This window comes from Chionomys nivalis, chromosome 4 (genome assembly GCF_950005125.1).
Source record: "Chionomys nivalis chromosome 4, mChiNiv1.1, whole genome shotgun sequence".
NCBI lineage: Eukaryota > Metazoa > Chordata > Mammalia > Rodentia > Cricetidae > Chionomys > Chionomys nivalis.
In genome coordinates, this window is record NC_080089.1 from 24,750,938 (window position 1) to 24,775,715 (window position 24,778).

At 35.0% G+C, this 24,778-nt stretch overlaps 1 protein-coding gene across 1 annotated transcript in view; it reads left to right on the plus strand.

Moving 5' to 3' along the window:
• Septin7 (septin 7) overlaps positions 1–24,526 on the plus strand; it is a gene marked incomplete at its 5' end in the record, with an annotated part of 46,363 nt that extends 21,837 nt beyond the window's left edge. The window contains 10 exons of the mRNA XM_057766872.1: positions 2,478–2,578; positions 3,975–4,109; positions 6,896–7,013; positions 10,097–10,189; positions 11,597–11,693; positions 13,386–13,437; positions 18,078–18,203; positions 19,257–19,392; positions 22,005–22,144; positions 23,470–24,526. Coding sequence (XP_057622855.1) covers positions 2,478–2,578; positions 3,975–4,109; positions 6,896–7,013; positions 10,097–10,189; positions 11,597–11,693; positions 13,386–13,437; positions 18,078–18,203; positions 19,257–19,392; positions 22,005–22,144; positions 23,470–23,509 — 1,038 coding nt within the window. The remainder of the gene's footprint in view (positions 1–2,477; positions 2,579–3,974; positions 4,110–6,895; positions 7,014–10,096; positions 10,190–11,596; positions 11,694–13,385; positions 13,438–18,077; positions 18,204–19,256; positions 19,393–22,004; positions 22,145–23,469) is intronic.
• Positions 24,527–24,778: the final 252 nt, after the last annotated feature.

Below are 24,778 nucleotides of genomic sequence, written 5' to 3' on the forward strand. Positions count from 1 at the left end.
GTTATACATTTAATCTTAGACAAGTCTTGAGATGCTTTAGAATGTCCTGATGTGACCTGCTTAAGAAGAGTGCATGGGAAAGTGACCATTTGAAACAAATTGTTTGAAAACTTTGAAATTCCTGGGCTTGTATTAGTTTGTTTTTCATGGATCCCGTGAGGATACTTGCAAAACCAGATGATATGATAAAATTGGATACTGTGAATGGCATTAGATTTTTTTTTAATATTTTCCATTTGTTGCTGACTTCTTTGTATTTGATCATTTATTGATACACCAAATTTCATAGGCCAGAAACAGAAAATATCTTTATAAACAGATTCATCAAAGTACCTAAAAGCTTCATTTTTCAACAAATTGAACTGTTTTGAAAATGGTACTGAGGCCTTGAAAATGCTAAATAATCACTTTGTCACTTTACTTACAGACACCGTGACTAATCTTAATACAAAAACAGTCTTAAAATACAAGCAAATTAGGATATTTATTAATATATGCTATTACTGAAAGAGTAATAGGACTTATTAATAAGAAAACCAGAAATTGTTTGGAGTACATTTATTTTAAAATATGTATGTGATGTGTATGTATACCATGTACATGGTGCCTTCAGAGGTTTAGTAGAGGGTGTCAGGTCTCTTGGAACTGGAGTTAGTTGCAAGCTTCGATGCCAAACTTGGTTCTTTGGCAACAAGTACTCTTAACTGCTGAGCCATCCATTTCTCTAGGCTCTGTTAATTTCTTTTAATTACATATTTCATTAATGAATAACTTATGAAAGAACTAGGAATGAATTCAAGATATTTTGAGATAATAGATTAGATCAGATTATCCTTTGACTAAAGAACCATAAGAAAATTAAAGTGTGAACTTCTTGATAATCTAACATTGAATAGTTAAAATTTTGTTTATTGGTATTTGGTTTTTAATCTATATAGACTTCATACTTAGTAATATTTAATTAATACTTTTAAATGTTCAGATTGCCCATAGATAAATATGCTTATGTTTGGGATACTCAGTTTTCACCGATAACATAAGCCAAGATGAAAACACTTTGAAGAATATGATTTGAGACTTTTCTGAGAGATAGGAATCATGCTTTTCATAGATGTGCATGTCTGAATTACTGGCTTTCTTTCCCCCAATTTCAGTAGCTTCTGATAATAAGCTACTTTTATCAAAAAATTCTTGATTGCAGTAAACATAAAATGTTCAGTTTGGCAGCTACATGTGAGCTATTTAAGTTTATTCACATGAAATAAAACTAAATATTCAATTTCTTGATTGCACGCATCAATATTACAAGAGGTAAGTAACCACATAACTGTACAGCAATTGCTGTACTGGATGGTAGAGTTGAAGGTCAATTTTGTCACTTCAGAAGTCCTATTTTTGGACATGGTTGCAAATGACTCTTGCCCAAACACCCTAGCCTCAGCTTCACAGACTCTTTATTGACGAGCAAACGTCTGTTAAAATGCCAGATGGGAGTGGAAAGGTATTCTCATTTGCATAGTCCTTAGAAGTATATCAGACTTTCTTAACACAAATTGCTGAAACTGCTTTTCATGTTTCCTTGATCACATTTTCCTCTCACATCTGATAGTGTTAATGTTATTTTTGACATTTGACATTCAAAGTTTGAGTACAAATCTTGTCTTCTTTAACTTAAATTATCAGTACATCTACAGCCCCTGGGGAAAGTATTTCTGCTCCTAGAAACAGTGATTGATTTCTCTTAGATGCCTGAAAGTTGATAGTTTATAGTTATCACAACAGCATATGCTTTGGACAGATAATATATACCTTTGGACATACAACGGGCTTCCAAAAAAAAAAAAAACCTGTAAGTTCTGTCAGGAAATAAAGCTGTTGTTTAAGGCAAACTTCTGAAGACACTTGAAGTATGAGTTTGCCATACTATTTACATGTGCTTTTCTTTGAAGTAACTAGACTCTAATGACCACAGTCATTTTCAGGAAAATATAGGGGCTGGAAAGATGGCTCAGTGGTTAAAAGTGCTTTCAGTCCTAGTGTGAGGACTGGTGTTGTGATCTGCATCCCAAACTGTTGTCAAGACCTAGTGAGTGTGGCAGAGACAAACCCACAGCAAAGTGATTAGCCAGACTAGTGATGCCAGAGGGTTCTGGGTTCAACTGAGAGGCCTTGCCTCAGTGCATAAGATAAAGAACAATAGATGAAGGACTCCCACATCAACCGTGGGCTCTACAGCCATGCACATACAGGTACATCTGCACCTGCACACATGGATACATATATGCCACACACCATGCACATTTGCATATGCACACACACACACACACAGTCAGACAGACAGAAAACTTGTAGGTGGTTAGATTTAATTTGTAAACAGCTTCCAAATTGGTTTTGAGAAACTTGAATGTCCTTGCCTCTTGTTATAGGAAATAACTCACATAATATATAATTAACATGTACACCAATGACTCTTACAGGTGGAACAATCCAAAGTTTTAATCAAAGAAGGTGGTGTTCAGTTGCTGTTGACGATAGTTGATACTCCAGGATTTGGAGATGCAGTGGATAATAGTAATTGGTAAGAAATGTTTGTCCCCATTGTTTCCCAGGTCATTTCAAATACTAGTGTAGTTACCTAGCCAGACATGATGGCACATTTCTTTAATCACATGAGTTGGGTAGCAGAGGCAGGCATATCTTTGAGTTGAAGGCTAGCCTAGTCCATATAGCTAGTTCTAGGCTAGAACTACACAGTGAGACCCTGCGTTATAAACAGAAACACAAACCTAGAACAACCAAAAACTTAATAGTGAGAATCATTACGTTTTAAATGATTAGGACTTGGGTTCATATACCAACTTTGCTATATCTCTTACTTGAAAACATTTCTTCCTGGACTTTTTTTTTTTTTCTGTCCTTTTTTCTATTTTGGTGTTTTGAGATGTGATTTCTTTGGTTCCAAAGATGGTTGAGAACTTAAATCCTCTTGCTTTAACCTCTGATTTCTCTCTTTAAGCAGTGGAGTTACTACTTCTTATACTAATATATGTGTGTCTATATATGTGTGTGTGTGGTGTAAGATAGATAGATAGATAGATAGATAGATAGATAGATAGATAGATAGATAGATAGATAGACGCTCATGAAACTCTCATCCAAAATAATTTTATATTAGTATTTATAAACTGTTTCCTCTTTGAGTTTCACATTGATGTTGAGTTGCAAAAGATGAACATTTTTCCTCAACTCTTTTTTTTCTCAACTCTTAAAATATTCAGTAGGCTAATCATGAGGTTTTTGTATTCTTTAATCTTTGTTGAACATTTAAAACTGTAGATGTAATTGTTTTCAGATTCTAAAATATTATCAATGAAAATAGTATACCAGAACTTTGTTTTAACAAAGGACAAGTCATTTTTTTTAAAAAAATTAACGAATCAAGATGTATTTCATGTAGTTTTTTAAGCTATTTTGTGTGTGTGTGTGTGCGCGCGCGCACACGCACGCATGCACGTGTGTTTTCATGCATGTATGTATGTTGTGTGTGTACATTCAAATATGGTTAGTGTCTCCTTAATTGCTCTCCACCTTTAATTTTTGAGACAGGGTAAAGCTTATCAGTTTACCTAGACTGATTGTTCAGTGATCTTGAGAGATGTATCTGTCTCTGCTCAATACTTTTCTGTAAGCTTGGTGTCAGAGGCACATGCCACTATGCCTGGCTTATTACATGGGTTCTAGAGATTGGAACACAGGTCCTCATGCTTTCAAAGCAGGTACTGTACTGATTGAGCCATCTCCCCAGTCCTAATTTTTACCTACTTTTGAATCAGTGTGCAGAACAATTCAAGATGTTGTCTACTGGTGAAGTAATATTTTTTAAATCAAATTAAAACTACTATTCTTTAATTGTCGAACAGTTCATTCCTTTGTAGGTTTGCAACTTAATTGTTCTGTTTTTCTACATTGTACAGCTGGCAGCCTGTTATTGACTACATTGATAGTAAATTTGAGGATTACTTAAATGCAGAATCTCGAGTGAACAGACGTCAGATGCCCGATAACAGGGTGCAGTGTTGTTTATACTTCATTGCTCCTTCAGGACATGGGTCAGTACCTTGATGCTTTGCTATTTTATTGTTTATATTGTGTATATTACTCATCTTGTGTGAATATTTTAGAAACATTGTGTCTGTGGAGTACATATAACTAGATCATTTATAACAGAACCTAATACCATGTTAAAGTGGATTGGAACAACTGGTTTAAGACCTAGGTCGTCATTTTCATCTGCTTCATAAAAAGAAGTGTTTCCAATTTCAGTCAGATTTTTGAGTTTAAAAAAAAAAAAACTTAAGTTTTTTTTCAAGTTTTTCTTTTAGCCATGCTTTTGTAAGAGGTCAAATTATCAAATTAAGAAGACAGCCATAGATGTTGAGATTATGGAGATCCTAAGAAACTCTAAGGTAACAACCTTTAAACAAGGAAACTTACCATAATCCAAACAGAAAAAGTGATAATAATAAAAACAAAATGTAAGTGTTAGGTGCTTTCTCGGGTTGTTTCTTTCTAAATGTTTTGTCACACTTTAATGTGAAGATTACTGTGTTTAGGTCAGAATTACCATCTTTTAGTAGTTCACACTGATCTTTTTGATAGTAACTAACCTCTTCTTTAAAAAGAAAACAAAAACTGTACTCTTCTATTTTGGGTAGGTAGTGTCATTATTAGCTATTAATATTTCCATTGCTCTTCAGTCTTTTGGGGGGGGGTAAATCACAACATAATCTAACTACCTAATCATTGTCTTTCTACCCACTCTTTACCAAAAGGAACTAGACTGTTATATGACATAAACTAAGTAGTGTTGTCGCCCAATACTCAAATTAGAGTAGTATAAACTCATTCTCCTCTGGTTTTGGTCTCTTCTGCCTAGTATGATGCCCATTTTTCACTCTGGTAGAACAAGGAGCTATATGTAATTACTATTTTTTGTAAGATTGAAAAGGATTCTTTTATGCTTAATATTGTGTAGTATTGTCAGAAGTTTATGCATTTATATCACTAAGCTAGCACATCTATTTTACAGGACTATAATAATAATAATAATAATAATAATTAATAATAATAATAATAATTTAGAAATGCAATGTGCCAACAGGCTTCGGTGGCACATATCTGCAGTCTCAGTATAGATAGCTGAAACTAGGAGATTGCAAACTGAAGATCAGTCTAGGCTATGTCTTTTTTGATAGCAAGACCCTACCAAAAGAAAAAAAAATTAAATAAAGGAAAAAATGGACTATGGTGTAGCCCAGTTTAACGTTCTGTGTTCAATTCTCAGGAAAGCCAATTCTTCACCCTGAAACCAAAACCAAACCCGAAACCGTCACACACTGTATATACTGCTTTTTATGAGCACTTAGGTAGCTCTTGAGTTTATGCTTTTTGAAAAATCTTTCTAGTGTAATGGTTTTTTCTTTTGCTTTTTTGTTGTGGTTTGGTTTTTGTTGTTGTTGTTTGTTTTTGTTTTTGGGGGGACAGGGTTTCTCTGTGAAGCCGTAATTGTCCTGCAACTCACTCAGTAGACCAGGCTGGCTTTGAACTCACAGAGATGTGCCTGCCTCTGCCTCCTGAGTGCTGGAATTAAAGGCATGCTCTACCACCACCTGGCCCTAGTTTAACTTTATTAGCACAGTTTTGTAGAAGTCAGCCTAGTGATGCTATGTACAGTTAATAGAATCAGTGAGTTTATAACGAATCCTTCAGGCTCTAAGAGTTAGTGATTCTCATGAAATTACATTCTTCTATCCTTTGGGGGTATATTTTATTTCTAAAAATCACTTAGAAGTAAAGAGTTTTTTTAAGAGAAGAAATATGATTTAAATGATGTGTGTGACTTTAAGCCATTTCTTGCTTGTCAAAAGGGAATATTTTTATTTCCTGTGCCTATTCCTAAACAGTTGCTCAGCTTAATAACTTTTAAAGATGGAGCAGAATTTTCCCTGTTGATATATACTTAGTAGATTTGTTGAAAGAATGCGACATTGAATTTGATCTTGAATTACAAATGACCTACTCTCTATAGGCTGAAGTTACGTACAATCTGGTAAATGAATCAGGCTTTTCTCTCCATCCCTCAATCTGTACAGTAGTCTTAGTACCTTCTACAATCACTGCTAATGTCATATATAACTACTGGGTTAGATAAAATTTTGAGTAGGTATGGATGTGGTAATATTTTGTCCTAAATTATTGTATTCATGTTAGTCATACAGAATGTAAGGTTAAAAATGAAGTGACCTAGCAGAGAATTCTGAGGAAATCGCATGTTAAAGACCTAACTGGCAAAGAGAATCCTAAGGATTCTAGAAGAACTGGTGAAGCAATCATATTTTAGATGCTGAATTCTGGGCAAATTAGTGATGATAGGTACTATAGTGGAAGTCTTAGATGCCAGAGCCAAATTATAATAACAGAGAGGCATATTGAAAATTGACGTTTTAGCATTTTGTCTAAGAAAGATAATTGACAGCAAGAATTGCATATATTGAAAGAGGACTACTGTTTTTCACGGGAAAAAACCCAACTACCTTGTTAACCTTAATAAATAAATATAAAGCTTATTCTAGGAAATTCTACTAGGAACCTTTGTGGTTTTTCCAATTCCTCTTTTAGGGGCATAACCCAGTGACCAGGGTGTTTCAAAGGCAAGAGTCAAAAAGCCTTCTTAACCACTCCATTGCTTCTTAAAGTCCTTCTTGTTCTGCCTGTTGGCTGACCCAGTACATCTTCAAAGTGTTTCTGATAAGTAAAGTAGCTTATTGCATTTAATGTGAAGAATCTGTTCCTTCAAACAGATGTATTCAGTCATATTAAATACTGTATATTTCAGGCTTAAACCATTGGATATTGAATTTATGAAACGTTTGCATGAAAAAGTGAATATCATCCCACTAATTGCCAAAGCAGACACACTCACACCAGAGGAATGCCAACAGTTTAAAAAGCAGGTAAGGAAGAATGAATTAACTTTTGGATTTTCTAGCCATTTTAATTAATATGTTATTTTTAGTCTATTTATCTTCCATATTTTCTCTTGAATCTTTTGTTTGTATTACTTAATAAAATAAATGTTTAGAAAATAATACATATATATACACATACACACACACACACACACACACAAATATGAATTTAAGCTTCCTTCCCCAAACTCATGCCCTGTTATTGCAGTAGCAATCCCCCCATCCCCACCCCTTTTTTGGTTTTAGTTTTGTTTTTTTTTTGTTTTGTTTTGTTTTTTCTTCTTTTGAAACAGTTTCTCTGTGTAGTTTTGGCTATCTGGAACTCTTAAACCAGACTGACCTCAAACTCACAGAGATCCACCTACCTTTCCTTCCCAAGTGCTAAGATTAAAGGCATATGCCACCTCTGCCAGACTGTAATAATATTCTTAATGATACATTTTTTCATTTTGTTGTATTCGGTTTTTTATATATGGAATTTATGAAATCTAAGTTAAATTTTTGAAAGTCTGTCTATTCCAATAGTCTTTTTAAATTTTAGATCAGTGTTTAAAAAATGATTTTGTATTCAAAATAAGTCTTATATTTTTGTTATCTTATTATCTTTATAAGCTTCTATGTAACAAGATATCTTTTAAAACCTTTGAAATATGAATTTTAGAATACCTTAAAACTTGTTACAAAATGAACAATGTTCTTGAAGTGGTGTTAAATTCATACAAATTTTGGCATCTTTAGACAGCTTTTACTACCAATATTTTCATCCCAGGTATGTTTTTCCTCTTCCTTTCTTTTTCTCCATCCCTTTTCTATTCATTCTCTTCCTTTTCATCTTTCATCATTTATTTCTTTGCCCCCTTTCCTCCTCCTTTCCTTCTTTTGTCTTATTTCTTCATTGTTGTAATTTGAGATGGGGTCACTATAACCAGACTGGACTCCACGTTGAGGCAATTCTATCTTTGCCTCTTAAGTTTCTGCCTTGAATAGTTTGTATCTCTATATTGATACTGATTTATTCTGAGAAGTTAGATGTTGAAAGGATATATTAGTATTAGTAATGATTTCTTCTTTAAGATTGGTCATGTGCCTACTGCCCTCCCCCTGCCCCCCATCCCCCATCCCTTTTCTTTTGTTTCACCCAGCATTGAACTCAAGGCCTTTGGTATATGTACTTTAACTCTGTACCGTGCTTCTAGGCTCAAGTTTCTTTTCTTTATGCTTAGAGCCATATTTCTTACTCAGGAAATGATTTGGAATTTTTTCAAAACAATTGTTAGACATTAGTTATAAAGAGGAAGTTGGGCTTTAGCATTTATTTTGAAAATGTTCATTTACATAATTTTAGTGTGTAACTTTTGACCAAGGATCACTGCTGTTTAAGCTTGCAATTTTTCATAGTTGGACTTTCTTTGTCCACTTTCTCCCAAATAATGAAATGGACACCTATTATTAAGTATGAAAGCTTGACTTTAGCTTAGACTTGTTCCCAACTAGCTCTTAACTTAAATTAACTCGTTGATATTAATCTACGTTCTGCCACATGGCTTGTTACCTCTCCTCAGTAGAGTCTGTCCTACTTCTTTGTTGCCTGTGGCAAAAGGTATTTTCATTTTTATTCTTCAAGACAGGAGTCTCACTGTGTAGCTCTTGGCTTGGAACTCACTATTTAGACCAAGATGACCTCGTGAACTCACAGAGATCAACCTGCCTTCTGAGTGCTGAGATTAATGGTTTGTGCCACCTTGCCCAGCCATTGATTTATTTTTAGGGTAGATAGATGCCCAGTGTTAAAGGCATGGTCCTATTGATGGCCATTGATAACTTGTTCTTTTTTGAGCTAGGTCTTCACTCTTCAGCCTAGGCTAGCAAAGAACTCTCAGTCCTCTGGCCTCAGCTTTCCAAGTGTTTGGATTACAGATGTGTACTACACTATGCAGGGATTACTCCTGTTTATTTCTGTTTAGCATAGTAATCATATAACTCATTTGGTTTACAGCCTCTATATGGCTGTTGGAGTCTTTTGTTGTGAGCACAGTAGTAAAAGTTACAAGGGGAGGGTTGTTTTGGGAGTTTGAATTGTATAGGTAGGTGACTGTTAGTTGGACGTCTGTATTTTCCCTTGTGAATTTGAAATCCTCTTAGACAAGGTAATTTAATTTGAAATAAATAATTTCTGTTATTATTAAGTCTTGAGGTTCTTCTAGTGTGTATTTTCTCCTAACTTGCTTGTCTAGCCTTTGATTTATGTGTGTATGCTTGTTCATGTAATAACTTTTTCTGTTGCCGGGCGGTGGTGGTGCACGCCTTTAATCCCAGCACCTGGGAGGCAGAGGCAGGCGGATCTCTGTGAGTTCGAGACCAGCCTGCTCTACAAGAGCTAGTTCCGGGACAGGCTCCAAAGCCACAGAGAAACCCTGTCTCGAAAAACCAAAAAAAAAAAAAAAACCCTTTTTCTGTTAGAGTGTATACCTTTCTCCTAAGACTAATGTTGTAATTTTTTTACTTACCCTTTTCTATTATTTTTAGGTGACTTTAAGCTATGTTGCTTAGGTTTTATAGTAAGTTATATCAAGAGAAAGAATCACATTCATTTTAAACGAATGATCAAAAACCATTATAGTAGATAGAGACCACCTGGATAAATGCCATTCTAGAGTAAATATTCTTTCATTTGTAGAATTATTTTTGGATGATAACCGTAAGATTGACACTTCTGAAGTGATTGAATTTAAAAATGTTTTAAATTTCATTTTGCTGTGTGCGTGTGTGCACTAGAGGGAAGGGAGGGTGGTGCACATGCCACGTCATACTTGTAGATGTTGGAGGATAATTTTGTGGAGTTGGTTTGTTGTTTGCTTTTCTTTCTTCTTCTACGTTTATAAATCTCCCAGACTTTCATGGCAAGCATCTTTACCTTCTCTCCCTGTTCTCCAGTAATAGGTTTTGGTATTTAAATATGAACAACAAATGACCAGAAACTGAGGTGTCTCATGAAAATCCAAGAAAAAGGAAAAATAACTGCTTATGTCATAATTATATGTGGTGTTCTTTCCCTGCTTCTGTTGTAGATAATGAAAGAAATCCAAGAACATAAAATTAAAATATATGAATTTCCAGAAACAGATGATGAAGAAGAGAATAAGCTGGTTAAGAAGATAAAGGTAGGTTTGTTTCTATGCACAGTGAAGTATTTGGGTCTTCTAATTATACTCTAATATGAAAAAACAGAAGTTTCACTTTTAAAGTAGTTGGCTTACAAAAACAAATACGGATATTTCTTAATGTTTATCAGCTTTACAGTTATCTTTGAATAGCAACACATAGCATAGGGCATTGCATGGAGTAGGTGGGTGACTACCATCACATTCAGTTAACAGAAACAAATATGAAGCCGGGTGGTGGTGGCTCATACCTTTAATCCCAGCACTCGGGAGGCAGAGGCAGGCCTCGTCTACAAGAGCTAGTTTCCAGGACAGGCTCCAAAGCTACAGAGAAACCTTGTCTTTAAAAACAACAACAACAAAACAAAACAAAGACACAAATATGAGCAGGAAAGAGATTGTTGTGTGTTTTGATCTTTCAGGAGCCTGATAAAACTGTTGTTTCATTTGTCTTTTTATAAAGGTCAACAAAAACTCTACATCATTTTAATTTTTTTGTTGTTGTTGTGCGTTTTCCTGTGTGTGTACCCCTGCAAGGTTTCTCTGTGTAGCCCTGGCTGTCCTGGAATTTGCTTTGTAGACGAAGGTGGCCTCAACCCACCTGCCTCTTGTCTCCCAGGTGCTGAGATTAAAGGTGTGCACCATCATGCATGGCATTAAAGTTTGTGTGCTTTAATTTAATTTAAAATAGTACCTGGAGCTAAAGTGGTTTAGTGAATACTGGTCTAATTACTGTATAATTGATAAAATATTCATATCTTACATATTTTAGAGGTTTTGCAAAATAGCTTGGTAGCTATGAAAATATCGAAAAGTTAAACTCTGCATTAAAAATAAGTGAATACGGATCCAAAAGTGGGTTTGGGGTTCTGAAGTTATAGTTTAAAAAACAGAATGTTTCCTGCACCTCATAGTGTTAAGGTTAATGATCAGATGGATTCATGGCCTTATTTTTTTTTGTCTTCTAAATACCAATGTATTTTATATTCTATTCCCCAGGTTTTAGAGTAATTTTTAACAACTAATTTGACCAGTGCATATGATATTATTCTTAAAATTTTAACAAAAATGAAATTTTATTCATTGTTTACCTTGGTAGTATACCGTTTGAATAACAATTTCTAGGCCGGATGTGGTAGTACACGCCTTTAATCCCAGCACTTGAGACTGAGGCAGAGACTATGTGAGTTCAGCACAAGCTTATTCTACAGCCAGTGCTACCCAGAAAAACTCTTGTCTTGAAAAACCCAAAAGCAAAAAATAAAATTTCCTGAATATTTATTGCTTGACTGATAATATAGGTACTATCCAAGCAAACTTTTGGTAATATGTTGACTCTTGTAAATTATTTATAATTGAATCATGAGTACTGTAGAGATCTGTTTACAATAACACTTTATTTTATAGGATCGTTTACCTCTTGCTGTGGTAGGTAGTAATACTATCATCGAAGTTAATGGCAAAAGAGTCAGAGGAAGACAGTATCCTTGGGGTGTGGCTGAAGGTAAGGTTCTTTTCAGTGGATACCTTAATGTAAGGTCTCATAAAGATGCTAAAATGTGTATTATAAGTAGTATAAAATATGCGGTGCATGGTACACTCTGGGTTTTCAAGAATAGCTTTTATTTCATTTCCCTAGTCTTTGTTTCCTTCTTAAAGATATTTCTGTTTTTCAGATGTGTTACCTAAGTCAGATCAAATCCTCAAGTTGTAATACTTCACAATCAGTTGCCATTGACCACTTGCCTGTGCCTACACCACTGTCAAGCCAGTGTCTGTCTCTTTTGAAAACGAGCTTTGTAGTTCAGGGGTTTTCCCCTGGCTTAAGGTTATTTCCTAGGATCTTACAAATTTTTGGAAACTGAGCAGTTTGGAGAGAGCCAGCCACAATCATATAACCAGTGCCTCTTCTTTCCTCAAGGAGGAGGTCACCTTTTTAGTTAATTTACTAGTTTGTTGGTTTTCATTGCCAATAAACTCTTAGTGATGACACCAAACCCCAGATACCGTATTAGCAATAGAAATATTTGAGTTTGTATTCATTATATTAGTTTACTCTACTATTTAATCTATATTGTACTAAGTTGGAGTTGCTGTTTGTTCTGTGTGTTGATGTAATTGCACAGTTTTTATAAAATCATGCCAAGTTACTGTCTTTATCTATGGTTTTTGCCCACGGACCATCAACTTTGTTCCCAGGAAACCTGCAATTACCAATTTAGGGCTTTAGAACTTTATATCCTTAACCACAGAGAAACCCTGTCTCGAAAAAACCAAAAAAAAAAAAAAAAAAAAAGAACTTTATATCCTTTAGAAATATGCTCTGAAGCAATTACTTTATATATTATTCCCACTTCCTTGCTATCCCCATTTAGTGTTTTTTTTTGTTTTGTTTTTGTTTTTTTAATAATGAATCTTAGAGCTCTTGTTTAGCCTTTCATTTTGATTGTCCTAAGGAGGTTTTTAATATTTTCAACCACAACATGAAGGTTTTTTGTTTTTGCCTTATTGTTTTGGTGCTTTTGTTTTTGAGGCAGGTGTCTGTGTGTGTGTGTGTGTGTCCCTTGCTGTCCTGGAACTCGCTTTGTAGACCAATCTGGCCTCCAACTCATGCCTTGCCTCTGCCTCCTGAGTGCTGGGGTTAAAGGCATGTGCCACTGCCACTTCCCAGCTAAGGTTTTTTGTTTGTTTGTTTTGTTTTGTTTTTAAATATATCATTTGATGAATGTGTTCTGTACTAATAAGCAGAAAGTGCCTCTTCTTTCAAATTACCAGTGTTTATTTCCAGAGAGTTCATTCATTATATGGCTGTCATCTAGGATTAAGCTATATGAAGAAGGGCTGAGGAGGTGGCTTAGTGGATAAAATGTTCAGTGGGATCCTGCCTCTGTAAATAAATTGAGAGTGGAGGAAACAGCTGTTGTCAACCTTTTCTTCACAGATACGTGCACATGCACCCACACATATATGACATACACATACAAAGAAAAGTAGTGTGTTTAAAATGCCACAGCATTAGTATTAGGGTACATTTGCCTATTGTTCCTTGGGGTCTGTGTTAGTATTAAACCTTAATAAAATTCTCATGTAGGCATTTTAAATATTTTCTCCTTGGTATTATTTTTTTTATTTCTATGAAAAGATAAATTTTATTAAAGTTAATATGTGTGCTCTATTTTCTCTTCCTTTTCTATAGTTGAAAATGGTGAACATTGTGATTTTACAATTCTAAGAAATATGTTGATAAGGTAAGTGTGAGCAACAATGAAAATAGCAAAGTTTTTTTTTTTAATCACCTATAGAAAGTTACTTTGGAAGACTTACTTTGTGCCTCTGTAAGTGGAACTACTATATATTGGCATCTTCAGTCTCCTTTTGAAGTATAATAATGCATGACAATTATTTATATTGTTTATGTAAAGTTTTGAAGTCATTAGCAAAAATATTAAGTGAGGAATACAAAGAAATACTAGTCTTATACTTTTTTTGTCAACAGTCCTTTTTGAAAAAACTTTTGTTTATTCTTCTCTTGTACAATACATTCCTACTGCAGCTTCCTCTCCCTCCATCCCTCCCCGTTCCCTTCCAAGCCCACTTTTCCCTCATTTACCCCCATCGCTCCACTCTTCCCCCAGACAAGAGCAGACTTCCCAGAGACATCAACTGAACATGGCACAAGATATAATAATACTAGTTCCAAAAACTCACATTAAGGCAAGACCAAAGGCCTCCAGTAGGAGGAAACGGGTCCCCAAAGCAAGTAAACAGTTAGAGATACTCCCACTGTCAGAGACCCCCCCCCCCAAAAAAAAAACCACCAAGCCAACAACTATAACATACATGCAGAGGACCTAGCTCAGATCCATGGAGGCTCTGTGATTGCCATTTTAGTCTCTGTGATCTCTTATGGGCCCTGCTTATTTACTTTCATGGGCTGTGCTCTTCTGGGGTTCTCTACCTTCTGGTTCCCACAATTCCTCATCCCCCTTTCTGTGGTGTTCCCCCTGAGCCTCAAGGGGAGGGTCCCAGTGTAGACCTCCAACCTGGGATCTCTCTCCACCTAGTGTTTGACTGTGGGTATCTGCATCCGTTCCCATCAGCTACTGGAGGCAACCTCTCTGATTGCGACTGTAGTTTCATATTTTCATCATTATACTTCATGTTGGATTTAATTCAGTAATAGATTTGGAAAATAGGTTAGAAAAGGCTCTAGTCAAAAGAAATACTTTTGAGTGTCTAAGGTACACAGGTTAGTAGCTGGTAAATGGAGCAGTTTAACATACTGGAACTTCATAAGCAAAACCAATCTTCCTACTAGTTCTTTAAACTACTTTTCCTGGTACTGAAAGAGAAGGAAAGTTAAGAGAGTAGGATTGAGAATATTTTGATTAGAGAAACCCAAGGACTTGAATTAGAATAGTAGCCACAGAGAGGAAATCGTGAAAAAGTACAGTGAAACTAGAGAAAATAGGAACAGAGAGGTGGTCAAATGAGCTGGAGTGTTTTCATGTTAATCTGTATTACATCTCTTCGTTTTCCTTCTGTTTCTAGTTTTCTTCTTTTATCTTGTTTTCCCCAAGCCCCTGCCATGTGCTGTCTTCAAACCTTGGTTTGGGATGTAACCTGAAGTTGATGTATTTATATTCACAGTACTGTTCATTTTCTCAGTACACAGGAATCTCATTTGCACTATAGAAATTGTAACACATTTATGAATGCTAATTGGAAATCATGGAATAGCAAGATAATTACCATAATGAAGGGGGGCATGATTCACAAAACTCAGAGTGCTCCCTCAGAAGCTATATAATCAATGAGAGAAAGTTTGACATCAAAGATTTTAGCATCTTTTCCAAGAGAACACATGTCCAGGGTTCTCTGACAGGAAGTTGATGATAAAGTGAAGTTAATAAATGGGTTTACTTCACATTGTAAGAGCATATCAAGTGTGTGAGAATGGAAAGCCTTCACAGCAGTTTCAAGAGTACATGCTTTAGGTTCTGTTGCCAATTGTTCTCTTTCATTTTGATCCTTATAGAGAAATTTCAAAAGAATATAGTACCTTAGGAGGGCATGGTGGTACACTACCTTTTATCTCAGTGCTCGGTAGGCAGAGGCAGATGGACATCTGTGAGTTGGAGGACAACCTACTTACATGATGAGTTCCAAACCACCCAAGGCTACATCCCGTGATCCTGTCTCAAAACAAACAAACACAATGTCTCATGACAGCATATAAGGACTATTTAAATACATCATTGTGCTCCATCTGGATTTTAAATCTATGCTTCTCACTGTCATATCACTTTTTCTTATGTATTTTTATATATATATATATATATATATATATATATATATATATATATATATATAAAACTAGTAATTACCTACATATATAAAACATTGTAGAAGGGGCTCAAAAGTCACTTTGAATTTTCGTAGCCTCACAACTGGTAAGGAGGACTTCTTAGTATAAGTATTGCAGAGGAAATTGACCAACTTGCAGGAGGATTTAATAAGTGCATCAGCAAGACATCTCATGCTTGTCTGAAAATAAAAATTCTAGCATTGGGTTCAAGAGATGGTTCAGTGATCTAGAGCATTGGCTGATCTTCCTAAGGACGTGGGTTCCGTTCTTAGCACCAACATGATGGCTCACAACTCTCTAACTCCAGTGCCAGGGAATCCAGTACACTGCTCTGCCTGTTACAGGTAATGGCCACACAACTGATACATAGCCCCACATGTGGACAACACACATATAAATAAAATAAAAATAAAATTTCTAGTTTTATTTGCTGTAAGAAGGATAAGTGTTTCATGTAACTTCTAATACAAAGGCACCCACTGTTGTCTAATAAATATTTGAAGGAAGGAAATGTCAATGCCTGTCTAAATCTCAAGTAGTTATCTTACAGGCCAACCTTAAGACTTATACTTGCTTCTAGGAAAGGTAAATTCAAAGAAGTGTCATTTTGCTAAGAACTGGCTGCTGTTGGCAAACCAAGGAAAGCAACTGAAGAAGAAAGATGAAACACTGTTTTGAAGGTGTAGGAGTGAATGGTACAGAAATCACGTAGGAAAAAAAGAAGAGAAGAGAGCAGTGATCAGCAGTGAAAACCTAGAAACTAGAGAAAATTTCTACTGAGTTTTCAGATGGAGGAATGGATTACAAAAAGAAAACACGGATAGAAGTAAATGCAGCTTTATACTTAGCCTCTAAACTTCAGAATAAGACAGTCACAGGAAAAAAAAGACAGTCACAGAGTAGTAGTTTAGTGAAGTAAGTGATTGCTATGCTAAATGATACTTTAAATACATGGAGTTTAGCAATATCTTATTTCTATTTATAAATCTCCTTTGCTATAATGTTTCTTAATGATGTAGTGATTAAATGAGTATTAAATTATATAAAATACTGTTTTTTTTTTCTTTGGTTTTTAATTTTGGTGTAGTTTTAGGTAATGTCTTTGAACTTTGGCCTGGCTTTGAACTCTCTTTGTAGCTAAGGCTGGCCTGTTGATCTCATCCTGCTCCTTCTATTTCCTAAGTGTTTGAAGTACAGGTGTGCAACACCACATCCTGCTAACAATACTGTTTCATGTTAGCATTGTACAATTATCTTTATTCTTCATCTGGAGAATTTCACATAGTGATTCGTTCTTAAATACTATTTATCTTATCTTCTGTATGCAATTGTTACATTATTTAAAGTTCCTTTTATCTGATATTTATCTGTATAAAGAATACGATGAAATACATGTTTATGTTAAAGACAAGCTCACAATATAGTTAAAGACATAATTTGTTATCACTTATAACTTAATGCCAGTTCCAAAAGATTTAACAAATTAGTTGAGCTATTCCATTTCACCTGGTGTTTTAGGAATTGGGAACTGCTCCACTTGACTAAAGTAGAACTGCAGAAACTTAGATATAACTGTTGAGGCTGGAAGAGAAAGTGAGTGTAGTGGTAGACAGGGTTTAAAAGGAGAGGAGACTGGAAAACCCAAACTTAGTACTAAGATAAGTCAAGTAGAAGATAAACCAGATAATTAAGTTACTTTGTGTTTATGATGTGGGGTGAGGTACTTCATAATGGATGGGATTTGGGTGTAAGGAAGGATAAAACACTTTATTTTTGTCTTCCAAAGGAAGTTGTAAAATGGTAAAGATGGTATATACAGGAAGTTCAGAGTGTAATGGGGAAGGAGAAAAGGGAGGATTATTACTCAGTCTTTATCATCTCTAATCATTAAAGGATTATGTCATCATATCCTTTATCCATATTGTATACTTTATCCCCTGTGTGTTGATGTTAGATAACAGAAAGTTATCTAAATTAAGATACCCTAGTTGGAGCTGGGTGATGGTGGCCTTTAGTTCCAGCACCCAGGAGGCAGAGGCAGGTGGATCTCTGTGAATTTGAGGCCAGCCTGGTCTACAGAGTGAGTTCCAGGACAGCCAGAGCTACATGGAAAAAACAAGCAAAAGATTTTCTAGTTGGTTTTATAGTTGATACATAACTTAATCTGTTGTTTTAAAGGTCCTTATATAAATTAACCCGTGAAAACTCAATATTACCTTGTTAATAATTGTACAAGGGAAAACAGTTTCTGCTAGATTATGAGCTTCAGTAGTAATCCACTTTTCATTCTCAATTAAGTTAAACTAGTGGCAATGACTATTTCTTTGGTAGAAAGTTTATTCAGTAGTTTGAGTGATTCAGGGCTCTTGAATTTGGAACCTAAACCTGTTTGTTTTAATCTGCTTTGTTTGTAAATGAAGACATATAAATGACCAATATTTTGTCTGAAATTTTGTCTTGGTGAAGTTTTTAATTGTGCCAAAGCCTTTGACACGAGCAAACTCTTGCTGTTTATGACAGAACACACATGCAGGATCTGAAAGACGTTACTAATAATGTACATTATGAGAACTACAGAAGCAGAAAGCTAGCCGCAGTGACTTACAATGGCGTGGATAACAACAAGAATAAAGGGCAACTTACTAAGTACGTATATATATACCTGAGTATGTATATATTTCTCTACAGAAAAAAAATGTTTACATGATAAATATTCTATTTCCTATCTTGAAATTCTTGTTACATTAGGAGATTAGAGTTATATTCTCTGTAATAGCAGAAAATTTTACTGTTAAGTTTTGTCTTGATAGTTTTATGCCTTACCTATAATTGTTGGAATGCTTATTTTTCTGTTGTTCTTTTAAATAAAGAACTGTATGCTTCTTGTCTTTTGCCATTCATATTTATAATTCATACAGCATAAAACAAAACAGATAAATATATATTTTGAAGAGAAAGTTACAAGCAATTTCTTGGGCTAACAAGATGGCTAACAAGACGGGGTGCCTTTTGGTATGTGGTTGATTTATTATGACACATAGATTTATTATTAATTTTGAATGCTCTGCCTAGTTTAGGCACATTTCTGGTTAGCTCTTTTAATTTAATCTGTTTCTCTTTCTCTACCTATTGTATCGGGGCTTTTTACCTTTTCTTATTTTCTTCTTGTTTCTGTGTCTGGCTGGCTAATGGCTGCCACAGTGGGTTGGGCTTCTCTTATCAATCACTAATTAAGAAAATGACCTATAGACTTGCTTACTGCCCAGTCTTATGTAGACATTTTCTCAACTGAGGCTTCCTCCTCTCTGGTAGCTCTAACTTATATCTAGTTAGATAAAAAACTAGCCAGGGCAATTGTCTTTAGGACTGAGGTACACATGATTTAGAGAAGCGCCTTCCTAACAGTTTTATTTTAGACTCTGCTTCATAGTAATCATTTGTAGAGATTGATATTTAGATGAACACCTGTTAACCTCTATGGTTATGAGCACATTTATGTATTTTACAGTTTCTAAAGGATTTTTTACCCATCTGTGTTACATAAGATTTGGAATTTATGTCAAAATGATGCAAATATTTTTATGCAGCCTAATGTTAATGACATCTATAGCATCTCATTTGTTTATCAGCTCATTCAGAATGTAGTATTACAATTTTCTTTTATAGACCTTAATGTTTTTTCTTAATTGTTGGTAACAGGAGCCCTCTGGCACAGATGGAAGAAGAAAGAAGGGAACATGTAGCCAAGATGAAGAAGATGGAGATGGAAATGGAACAGGTGTTTGAGATGAAGGTCAAAGAAAAAGTTCAAAAACTGAAGGACTCTGAAGCAGAGGTAATCAGTTTTATTAACAGGCTGTCTGTATTTCTTTTAAATAGTATGTTTATTGAAATGTAAATTACATCTATACATTTTCAAAAATAGTTTAATATACTAGTAAAATAAAGTAGAGGAATAAAAGTACTATTTTTATTATAAAATTACATATTTCAGTATGTAAGGGCTTAGATACAGTATACTGAGTAGGAGGACAAAATATTACATAGTTAAAATATCTACAATAAATTACTAGTTATAACGAACAATAAGAAACACAATTATAAGTCATTTTCTAAACTAACTAGCATTTTTGTCACCTGCCTGTAAATGCCAGTAATTGGTGCCCTTCTGGGGGAGGGACTTGTGATGAAAGCTGGGCTAAGTTTCCTTTTCCCAGATGCCTGCCTGTTGAATGTGTCTATTCCTCTTATTTCATAGAACCCCACTCTAGTATGCTTACCAACATCCCTAAGATAGTTTGTAAACCCTTTTATTTACATGTATAAACATATTTATTATATACAAATAAATCATAGAAACCTTTTCAGCCGGGCGGTGGTGGCGCACGCCTTTAATCCCAGCACTCGGGAGGCAGAGGCAGGTGGATCTCTGTGAGTTCGAGACCAGCCTGGTCTACAAGAGCTAGTTCCAGGACAGGCTCCAAAGCTACAGAGAAACCCTGTCTCGAAAAACCAAAAAAAAAAAAAAAAACAAAAAGGAAAGAAACCATTTCAGCTTTTATTCTTGACTCTATTCTGCTGGAATTACTTGACATAACTGCTAATATCTTTAACATCATCGTACGTCATATACAATACCAAGTTTCTGATGTATTTTGTCACTTAGTCCATGCTGTGGACATAGAAGATAGATATTACTGCCTATCCTTACTTATCCGCATGAGAGAAAGGATAAAATATATTAGTCAACACTACAGCTGCATAAGCCAGCATAAAGACAATATGTGTATGTGTTTTGATTATGGTTGCTGCCCTAGATAACTTCAGAAGATATATTTTAAGTTATAATTTATATCCTTTTATAAGATTTAGCTATTTATTATTTGTGTGTGGGTAAATGCATATAGTGGCACTGGTATGGAGCTTAGAAGACAACATGTGGGAGCCAGTTCTTCCCTCCTACCACGTGGAGTCTGGGGATTAAACTCAGCCCCCTTTACCACCTAAGGATCTGTCTTTCAGGTCTGTTGCTTCTTTAATACTTGAAAGATTTTCTACTTCTCAATACAGCTGATTGTGACCTATGCTTTTACTTACAAAATATTCATTTGTAAAATAATTGTAAGTATTACTTACTTGTAAAGAGTGAACAGCTGTGAGCCTACTTCTCCCAGCTTAAAAAATATAACGCTATGAATTCATTTCAGTTCTGTGTGTCCTTGTCTTTATGTGTCTTCTCTCTCTTAGAGGAAATTACTATTTTGAATTGTGTTTATGTGATTGCTTTGTATTTGTTTATACCAACTCTGGTACAAAATTTATACAGTCTCTTTTGTTCCATTTTTCATAGTAAATTGCTATCGTGGAGAAGGTTTCACCTCAGATTTTACAGACCTTAGAATAAGTGTCATTTCCTTTTATAGGAATTAGATGAAATCTTTGCAGTAGTATTTTTAAAATTGGTTTTTTTGGGTTCACAAAATAAAACAGATTGTATGGAAAGTTATATTAAACTTCAAATTCAAGGTATTAATTTACCAATAAATCTTTAGTGCATATAATTCTGGGGCAACTGCATAATCTCAACAGTCATTCAGCATCTGGTGTAGTGTGACTCAATCTGCTTTTTTCTTCTTCTTCTATTTTTTCTTCCTTTTTTTTCTTTTTCTTTTTAATAGTTGATTGTTTTCTTTAGGAATAGATTGGCTAGTGCTGCAATGGAGTTATTTTTCTGATTATTCATTAGATGTCAGGTTTTTATTTCTGTAATTAACACCTATCAGCCAGCAATTCTTTACAGTATTAGTTCTTAGCCTTGGAAGGATCATGAGCATAGGATCATTAGGACCTGCCTCTTGAAAGTCATGATCTCTCCATTTAACATTTGAAGGTTCTAATCCAGTGGATCTAGATTATGCCTTAGGATTCTGTATTTTTAGCAAGCACCACAGGTAAAATTTGTATGAAGAATAATGTTTGGGAGCCATTCCTTTTCAGGGACTATGGGGCATTATCCACTACCAGGATCATTAGAACTTACAGGCCCTTTGTTAACTACTTCCTCTAGCTGCTGATTTAGACCTCTGAACCTGGAACTAGGAGATTTGGGATTATGTACTCCATATTGTCACCCTCTGGTCTGTAGTCTACAGCTGTTTCCTCATCTGTTCAACCTCCATTACACTTGTGAATTAGGAAAAACGATGAGAAAACAGTCATCTGTTATAAAATATACACAAATATAAGTTTGTTACATTTATTTTTAAAAGTGGTTATTTTCTGTTTTCCTTTCTGGAGACATTTGGGTGGCAGATTCTGCAATGGGAGGAATCTCAGCAGTGCTGGCTAAGTGGCACCCTGGCATTGTGAACCTGGTGCACACACTTGGCACTAGACTGTCTGTCCTAAATTTATTAAGCAGTTGTTTCATCTATGATTCCGATTTAGCTCCAGCGGCGTCATGAACAAATGAAAAAGAATTTAGAAGCACAACACAAAGAATTAGAGGAAAAACGTCGCCAGTTTGAAGAAGAGAAAGCAAACTGGGAAGCTCAACAACGCATTTTAGAGCAGCAAAACTCTTCAAGGTAACTAATATCAGGATGCCTAAGAAATGGATATATCGATATTTTAAAGAACTTTTATCTATTTTTTAAATTAAAAGTCCATAGGCTATTATACATCTCTGTTTTAGTTAGGCTTCTATTAATGTAGTAAAGCATCATGACCAACTTTGAAGAGAAGGAGTTTATTTTGGGGCTTATACAGTTTTAAAGTGCTAGTTAGGGCCCATGACCCTCATGACAAGAGCATGGATGGCAGCAGGCAGGTATGGCGCTGGAGCAGTAGCTAAGAGCAGAGGCATCATATCTCATACATAGATGGTTGTGAGCTACCCTGTAGTTGCTGGGAATTTAACTCAGGGGCTCTGGAAGAGCAGCCAGTGTTCTTTACCTCTGAAGCGATCTTTTCAGCCCAACACACCTCTTTTTAACAAGGCCACATCACCTAATCCTTCTCAAGTAGTTCACCAACTAGGTGCCAACTATTAAAATAGAAATGTGAGCCTCTAAGGGCATTCTCATTAAAACTATTACAATCCCCAAGCAGAGTTGTTTTCATAAATAAATGTTTTTAAATGAATAGGTTCATTTGGTGTACTGTAGTATTTTCACCTCCTCAACTCAAGTGTTAGATATGATGTTTTCAGGTGTTGGGATTAAACACCTGATGTCTTGCAAATACTAGGCAGAATCTGTGCTTCCTATCCCTTAGGAGATGCTTCAGTTATATCTTTAGAATAAATTCTTTAAGGTAAATATGACAAATATAATTTGTAATACTGCTAATTATCTCGATATGTATAAAACTCAATATTGTTTAGACATTAGTTTTCTTTTTTTGATCAGTGTCATTTAAAATTGAAAATGTGAAGTCCCTTTGAGGAGTCTCTGATTCACTTTTTCTAGTGAGGCCCTTTCATACTTAACCATTGTTGTAGTACCTTCTTGTGAACGTTCTTTCCAAATAAGAAAACACGTTTGTCAAAGCAGAGTAATTAAGAATACAGCTGACAGTAAAGAAGGCACCAGAATTGATCTTTTAAATTTTCTACAGTTGAATTTTAGAAAAAAATTTCTTGTAAATTAAAATGAGTAAAATGGAGCTTCACTCTGTCTTTTACTACTTGTTTTGGAATTTTGTCAAACATTTGATTGTCTAAGAAGATACTTTCTGTGTGATAACAGTGGTTCACTGTTTATTTTTAAATGTTTTAGATTTTTTTTTACAATGAAAATGTATTTTTTGAAATTCCAACATAGTTGTATTTGGATTAGCTGTTTCTGCCATTTGTTACTTTTGGCTTTTATAATATAGCAACTCATCTTTGTTATTTTCTTTTTTCATTTAGAACCTTGGAAAAGAACAAGAAGAAAGGCAAGATCTTTTAAACTCTATTGACCACCAGTTATGTATTAGTTGCCAATATGCCAGCTTGGACATCAGTGTTTGTTGGATCCGTTTGACCAATTTGCACCAGTTTTATCCATAATGATGGATTTAACAGCATGAAAAAAATTATTTTTTTGTTGTTGTTCTCGAAGGAGATTAAGATGCCTTGAATTGTCTAGGATTTTGTGTACTTAGAAATTAACAGCTCTGAGTACCTTTCTACATTTTCTTTTTTTCTTTTTTTAAATTAAAAAGATGTCTTCAGTTTAATGCAAGAAAACATTTTACTGTTGTACAATCATGTTCTGGTGGGTTGATTGTTTACAGAATATTCTAAAATAAAAGGACTCTGGAAGGTTTTCATTGAGGATAAATTGCCATAATATGATGCAAACTATGCTTCTCTATGATAATTATAATACAGAGGTTCCATTCAATGCAGCCTATACAATAATGTATTTAGTCTAACACAGTGGACCCTATTTTTTGACACTTCCATTGTTTAAAAGTACACATGGAAAAAACCTATATGCTTACAGTGCACCTAGAGCTTTTTATAACAGCCTTTTTTGTTGTTTGTTTGTTTTGGATTCTTTAAATATATATATATTATTCTCATTTAGTGCCCCTTTAGCCAGAATCTCATTACTGCTTCATTTTTGTAATAACATTTAATTTAGATATTTTCCACATATTGGCCCTGCTAAAATAGAATATAGCATCTTTCATATGGTAGGAACCAACGAGGAAACTTTCCTTTAATTTCCTTTTTACAATTTCTGGTAAGTAGCAGGAGGAAAAATGCATTTGTAGATCATTTCTAGGCAAATTGTGAAGCTAACGACCAGCCTGTTTCTACCTATTCTCAGTCTTTTGTTTTACTAGAAATGGGAATCATGGCCTCTTGAAGAGAAAAAAAAGTCACCATTCTTCATTTAGCTGTATCCATATATTGCATACATGTATTTTTTGTTTGTATTGTAAAAAAATTCACATAATAAACAATGTTGTGATGTAACAAAGTGCGGTGTCGCCTGCATATTCTTTAGTACACTGACAGGTTGGGAAGAACCTTGAATTCCCTCCGAGGGTCTGCTGCGTGACCATCTTGGTAGGTGTATGTGCCAGTTCTTGAGTGCCAGCACCCTCTGCTGTTACTGCTGCGCATTAGTAAGTTACCTCTGAAAGTTTTCCCACTCGGGTTTGGACTGTGTGTAGTCTAGAAACTTCTAGAAACTGTTGGATTTTTTTTTTAAAGGAGTATAGTG